A 7622-nucleotide genomic window follows, 5' to 3' on the forward strand; every position below is an offset into this window, starting at 1 on the left:
GATAACCCTGGAAACTCCCCTGGGTGGCAAATGGATGACTGAATAGAGGCAGAATCCTGAATCGCATTTAAAATACAAAATATTTATCCTCCACCCCTGGTCTCCATTCAGCCATAAAGGCTCTTGAAAAATACAGCTCTTAGATACTATCTCTCAGTTACTTGTACAATTTCCTGTGCTAATTTTCATGTTTCATTTAGGGCGTAGGAAGAAACAAAATGGGATGATTATTACTAATTTACACTGATGGTGAAAGATGGTAGTGTTAGTTAACCACAGCCCTTCATCAAGTGGAAAAGTTCCAAAGTGACTTGTGTCCAGGTTTTCAGCCATGCCTTTAGTATTTAAACTGTGGGCATAGAGAGGGAAGAGGAAGAGTTAGCAACTACCCCCACCAGAAAAAACTACATGTCTACAATGATGTACAGTGCTACCTTGGCTCACGAACTTAATCCGTTCCAGGACTCTAGTCATCACCCAAATTGGTCATGGGCCAAGTTAAATTTCCCCATAAGGTTCAATGTCAATAAGGTTAATCCACTCTGTAACTATTTTTTTAATCAGAAAAATGTGAAGCAAAGTGACAAAGGACAACAAAGATCGCAGCCATCTTCCCCGCACCCCTGAGGAGCACAGCCATCTCCCCGCACCCCCAGCACAACCAGGATCACGCCTGTCATCCCCGCACGCACCCATTATCCCGGCACACTGCAGAAGGAAAGACGGGCGGGAACATGGGTACACTTGGGGGAGGGGGGACAGGTGCAATCATGCTGGGAGGGGGGAGATGGCTGAGATAATGGTTGCGCTCATGCAGGAACGATGGGTGCAATCACGGGCACTCATGCAGGAAAGATGGGTGTAATCTTGGCCATCTCCCTCACCCCAAGCATGATTGTGGCCATCTCCCCACTTGGGGGGTGGGGTGGGGAGATGGCCACAATTGTGGTCACCACCCAATGCAGAGTTCGCGACCTGAGTAAAACTTTTTATGAAATTTTTGTTTGCGACCCAATTTGGTTGTGAACTGAGGCGTATGTGAGCCGAGGTACCACTGTATGTTTAATTCTGCAGCAATAAAGAGACACCCTGCTACTTTCAACCCAGAAAATATACGGTTGTTGTTTCAAGAAGATGGAAATCCTTTCATGAGGTCAATAACCAGACAGGTATCTTCAACGACTGAGGGTGCTGGAAGCTCTGAAGAAATTAAGGAACTTGTAGCAGAGGTTCACCACAAAGTACCATACATTCTGAGCCATTTGTGATTTTGCAATAAATATGCGCCAGATGATCACAAGAAGGGTGGTTTTGATTACATACTGAATATTTTGTAGTCTGGAAAAAAAAGAAAAGAAAAGAGATAGGTGAGCTGCTGAAAGCATTGGCTTGTGGTGAACAGTTATTACAGGTACCGTATAAAATAGATTCACAGTGTTCTCTCCAGTGACAGGAGGCAGGCTGCTCTCCATCTTGTTTCATGCCTCTAGGCCTGATTCTTCTGTCATGGAACTTGTGTGACTGCTGCTCCCCTGTGGTTCCACCCAACAGCACTCCAGTAAAATTGTGAAGCTTTGTTGGGAGGGCTGGGATACCCTGGGAAGAGATATGTCAGTATCTGCCTTCACCTTCCATGCATGTCACTGAATTCAAGAGTGGAACAAGGTGAAAGAACAAGGGACCTGCAGCCACACCTGCTGTGCAAGAATCAGTCAGTCAGATATTGCTATTGGCTTAACATGCTATCAAACAATCATTCTGCATAGGATGGATGAGACCATTGGTTATGCCAAGGATCACTCTTCTCTCCTGCTTCTTTCTAGCCACCCTACTTTCTTTCCATGTGGTGATCAAGAGGGAGGTTGCCTAAAGGTTTTTGGAATGGAAACTCAAGTTTGCTTTTGCTTTCTGTGACTACAGTCCAACAAAGCTACATGTGCACATGTGAAGAGCTGGAGAATTCTTCATGTTTCCATTGCAGCTGCTTGGACTGCTGAGGAGGCAAGCTGTCTTTTAAACTTCTTTTAAATTCTTCACCTTTTCAGAAATATTCTTTTGTTGTAGATCCAAGGAGCACATAACAGTGCACCAGGAACCACTGATGACTCTGGACCTCAGCTTAAAAACCTCTGTGTTAAATGAACTGTTTTTAAATTGTGTTTTGAGAAAGCCTGTGGTTCCTCCAAACCTTATCATTGATTTAGTATTAGAAGATCAGTAACAGCAGACCAGCTCTCTCCTGAAAGATAGCTTTTCTAGCACTACTCACTTCCTAGTGCAAGTGCAGGGGAGTAGCATGCACACAGGGGATCCTTGGGAGATAAGCAGATATAGAAAGGTTTACTGAAGGTAAGAAGTGTACATTAGAAAACATACATTTTAGCTTACTTTCTTTTCTTCCATGTACACAGCACACACAGACTTCCATTTTGGACTTTAAACTAAAGCTTACAGAGGAGGGAGAAGGAAACTTGGGAGTAACAACAAGCAAAAGTTCTAATAGTGCCCAGTGATAGTCTCTCAAAATATGTATGAAGAAAGCTAGACTATAACGCACATGATCTTCAGTGTTTATATACTAATACCTGGGGTATGGGACACAAAGAGCACAAACTTAAACTCTTAATACAAGAGGGCAATTCAACTTGATAAGTGTAACTGAAATTTAGTGGGATGACTCACATGACTGAAATTCACCAATTGAAGCATGTAACTTATTCAAGAAGAACAGAAGGAGAAAGGGAGGTGGAGTTAAACTTTATGTTAACGGTATGTATCTCTGCACAGAAATACAGAAGAATGAGTACAGTAGCCCTATTAAGAAAATTGGATTAAAATAGAGCAAAGAATAGAAGAAACATGATGTATGGTGTCTAACTAACAACCATCTGGTCACAGAGAAGACAGTAATGAAAGTTTTGAAAGGCAAATTGCCAGTGTATCACAGAGGCACGATGTAATAGTAATAGGAGACTTCAATTCCTTCAATAAATGTTGGAAGACAAATTCTGCCAAACATGGCCTCTCCAAGAAACTCCTGACATGTTGCTGATAACTTCCTCAGTTATCAGCAACATAACTGATAGAAAGTGGAGGAAGGAAATAGAGGATCAGTTATCCTTACTTTATTCTAACCCACAGGATGACCCAGTAGATAAAGTGCTGGTTATGGGAATTCTGGGGGAAAGTGACCATACTTGAATTCTTGATTCTCTCAGAAGCTAACACTTAATTTTAGGAAAGCCGATTTTAATAAACTCATAACAATGATAAGTAAAGTCCCATGGCAAGTTGCTCTGATGAGAAAAGGAGTCCAAGATGGGTTGAATTCTACAAGTACAGTTATAAGCAATTTGAACAAGAAAAAAGTAGAATACAATAGAAAAAGACAATATGGTTACACAAAGGCTTAGAGAAGACTTGAAAACAAAAAGGACACACAAAGGAAGTGAAAGGAAAGCCAGGTACAAAGGAAGCATATAGGTAGGTAGAATGGAATTGCAGAGATAGCATCAGGAAGGCTAAAGGGAAAAATGAGCTACAGTTAGTGAGAGCCATTAAGAGAAACAGAAAGCTTTCCTTAAATACCTGTTTAGTAAAGAGTAAGGGAAAGAAATAATGATTCAACTACACAATGAAGATGGCAAAATGATAACAGATGATAAAGAAAAGGCAGACATGCTCAGTTTGGCTCAGTCTTTTCCCCAAAAGGCTTATGATGTTCCTTGCAAAGATGACGTACCAGCTGAGGGGATGGGAGTGCTGATTAAGATTGACAAGCAAATGGTCAAGGAACACCTCATTACTTTGAACAAGTACAAATTTCCTGGTCCTGATGAACTGCACCCTAGAGTAATAAAGGAACTGGCACAAGAACTCTAAAAATCATTATTATTTTTGAGAAATCATGGAGGATGAATGAAGTGCTGGATGAGTAGAGGGGGACTAATGCTGTACCTAGCTTCAAAAAAGGACAAAAGAGTGAGCCTGGAAACTACAGACCAGTCAGTTTGACATCAATCCCTGGGATTAAAATTCTGGATCAGATTATAAAGTGGTCAATCTGTACTCACTTTGAAAAGTATGCAGTGATCACTACAAGCTGAAACAGAGGCAAAAAATGCTTGTCCCAGTTGTAAATGACACAAACTTGAGTAGGAGAGCTAATATCCTGGAATTCAGAAAGAAAAGTCAAAGTAATATTGATACATTGGAGTACTGGCTAGGAAAGAACACAGTGAAATTTAATAGGGACCAATGCCAAATGCTGCACCTGGAAAAAGAAACCTAATGCATCATCTGACTCAATCATTCTACAAGTGAGAAGGATCTTGGAATTTTTATACATCACAAGCTAAATATGTGCATACATGTGGCTGCAAAACAAAGCAAATATTATTGTGGGCTGCATTGATAGAAATGTCACTTCCAAATCATGTGAAGTACTAGTTCCCCTCTATTCAGCACTTATACCTCACCTTGAGTATTGCATCCAGTTTTGGGTGTAACAGTTTAAGAAAGATGCCTATAAACTGTGAGAAGTTCAGAGAAGACCAACAAAGATGACCAAGGGACTGGAAACAAACCCCTATGAGGAAAGACTGAAATGACTGAATAGGTTTAGCCTGGAGAAGACAAGACTGGGGGAAGATAAGATCATTGTTGTGATGAAGCTCTGCAGAATCCATTTTCCTTCAGTTCAAGGATGACTCCTTGTGCTTGACACTGTCTTAGAAAGCAGGCTGAGCAAACACTTGCGGAACCCTGGTTAACTCTTCTGGGATAACTCTTCTGTGTTACAAGCAGCAGCACAAACAAAGTCTGCAAGCACATGCATAGAAGGAGGATGCCACTTGTACAGCATTCGTGTGGGGCTTGATTCCTAGCAAGTGCTGTGCAAATGTTTGGTGTGTTTTTCAGGAAGCTGGGCTCATCACCCAAGAAAGCAGATGGGGGTCTGGGGAGCCAAGCCCAGGGAAACCACTAGATTTTCACCCCCAAAATGGATTTCTCACACATCCTAGGTATCTTCAAGTATCTTACAAGCTGTCTTACAGAGGAGGGTCAAGATCCCTTCTCAAACATCTCAGAGTGCAGGGCTTTCAGAATACTGGGCTCAAGTTACAGGAAGCCAGATTTCTGGTGAACATCAAGAAGAACTTCCTACCTGTTAGAGCAATGGAACAATGGAACAAATTGCTTAGGCAGGTTGTTGGCTCTCCCATATTAGAGGCATTCAGGATGCAGCTGGACAGCCATATGTTAGGAATTTCTTAACTTGGGGTCCTGCAACAAGCAGGAGGGCGGTTCTGATGGGCTTATTGGCTCCTTCCAACTCTACTATTATTTTATTCTATGTTCTGGTCTAAACATCTCCTGGGTAACATATTGCGGGTAGTTTACCATAATGCAAGGATCCTTTCAAATAAAGTTTTCACTCACTGAAAGTTTTCTGTCCTAAAACTGCTAAAGATTATGTATGCCTTACTTTCTTAGGTACTGCTTTGTTGCAGGAATTCCAGACATGTCTTCTTTCAGCAGGTATTTCTTTGTTCCAACACAGTAGTTATCTATGTATTCTGACCAATGTAGCTGACGGACATCAAAAAAGTATAACTGAAAAGGAGTAAGGAACAATATCACTGGCATACCACAGATAGGTGGAGCAACTCTTTCAGTTCCCGAAACTATATTGAACTTTATATCAAGCAAAGCCATATCCAGTGCCCTGCAGAAGTATCCATCCTTTTGACTTTTTCACATGTTGATACATTACAACCTGGAATTGAAATTGATGTAATTGGTATTGTTACAACTTGATGTGCACAAAATACTTAATACTGTGGAAAATGTTTTTTATTGTGGTGTGGAAGTTAAGTAAACAAAAGCTGGCAAGCACAATTTCTTATTGTCAGTATCAAGCATCAGATTCCATCATCAGATTTTGCTGATACCAAGTTCAAATTTATCCTCACTGTTCACATTTCTAGACCACTCTATCACAAGCCTACCTCCTTTCTAGTGACTTCTTGAAGCTTGCAAGAATAGATAGAGAGGTCAACATGGTTTGAAATGTTCCCAGAATGTGCTGGGTTGCATATGTTATAGCCTGATCAGTTTTCCAGAATTCACTCTTTCCAAGACCAAGACCAAGTTTCATTTGTGTAATTTGGTGCCATCCCTATTAGAAACTTGATTTGTTTTACTTACTCTCTGCTCCAGTGCTGAAAGTAACCATTCAAAGCACAGATGATGTTATACAAATGGGATCTGTACTCTGGTGATATAATATGCTTACTTTCTTGTCTTTTGGACTGAGCTGGTTCATTAACATATTCATATTGTCTGCAGTCCATTCCCAAGAACGGCTGGTAAAATAGGCAAATAAAGACATGGATTTGTCCAGCTGATTTAGGATCTTCATCATCCTGAAACAAATAATAGAAACAACTGAAATGGTCAGGCTTAGCATGGGTGATTCATAAGCATATAAGAATTTGCATCAGAATCACAAAACTTTGCAGCTCTCTGAATGGACTGGCTACTCTGGTTTAAGCTTGCGCTTGGAATGCATTTCAAAAATCATTATCAGAGCTAAATAACGTAAGAGCCAAACTAGCTTAATCCAAAGGCCTATCTAGTCCAGCATTCTGTTTCCTCAGTGGCCAAGCAAATGCCTATGGCAAACAGCAAAATGGCATGAGAGCAACAGCACCCTCCTGCTCATGTTCCCTAGCAACTGGTACTGGACCATCATTGCTAGTTGCCACTGATAGCCATATCCTCCACGAATTTGTCTAATTCTTCTGTACAGCTGTCCAGGTTGTTTGCCACCCTGCAGTAAAGAATTCAATAGTTTAACCCCATACTGAGCATGGTTTATCGATATGCTTTTATTTGCCCTGGATTTCCTATCATACAGCTCCTTGAATGTTCAGGGAACTGAGTACTTCAGTCAAACTGTAGCCTCTTGAGAATAATATAAAGCATCTAATACTGATCAGTGTAGAAGACAGATGAGCTACTGGTCAGGCAGCCCATCTATTCTTATTTTTTTTCTTCAGTTTTCCTCATTGGCTAATCCTATGATCCCTGTGACTTATTTGTGCTCATCAGTATTGTAATGCTGGAAGCTATGCCTAATGTGATGATGATGAAATCTCTTACAGTGATTAGCTGAGCTGCTAAATCCTCACCACAATCCTCACTTCAATAAATTACCATCAGTTTTTATTGGTAAAATGACTGCAGCCCATTAAGTTTTCCAAGATCACATCCAGTTATGATTTTTATAACCTAGTTTAACTTTTCTTTTTGCAAGATGTGTTCCCTCTCCCAGCAGTTCTACACTACTGCTGCAGTAGCAATCTAAGAGCAAGACAGAAGGAAAGGCAGGACACACAGTGTGGCTGTTTTTCTCAGCTGGCAGAAACATCCCTTGTAGTGTTTGCCAGTATGCTAACAGAGCGGCAAAGCCTTCCCTCACCTTGGCTTCCTTCCAGTTAGCCTCAAATACAAATCATAGGCAAAGGCTGGGGCCTTGTGGCCAACAGCTGTCCAGTACTGGTGTTTCAGGTGGTTTGAGGTCATGCTGGCATAAGGTATTCTGAAGGGTTTTTCCA

At 41.1% G+C, this 7622-nt stretch overlaps 1 protein-coding gene across 1 annotated transcript in view; it reads right to left on the bottom strand.

The window, feature by feature from the left end:
* Positions 1-1065: 1065 nt before the first annotated feature.
* The window catches only part of LOC123016895 (fatty acyl-CoA reductase 1-like), a 58661-nt gene continuing 52104 nt past the window's right edge, over positions 1066-7622 (bottom strand). The window contains exons 8-11 of the mRNA XM_044417608.1: positions 7487-7622; positions 6299-6428; positions 5489-5616; positions 1066-1338 (exon numbers count right to left, since the gene is read on the bottom strand). Of these exons, the coding sequence (XP_044273543.1) occupies positions 1176-1338; positions 5489-5616; positions 6299-6428; positions 7487-7622 (557 nt within the window). The 3' untranslated portion in view covers positions 1066-1175. The remainder of the gene's footprint in view (positions 1339-5488; positions 5617-6298; positions 6429-7486) is intronic.

This window comes from Varanus komodoensis, unplaced genomic scaffold, assembly GCF_004798865.1.
Source record: "Varanus komodoensis strain SLA01 unplaced genomic scaffold, ASM479886v1 scaffold9, whole genome shotgun sequence".
Taxonomy (NCBI): Eukaryota; Metazoa; Chordata; class Lepidosauria; order Squamata; family Varanidae; genus Varanus; species Varanus komodoensis.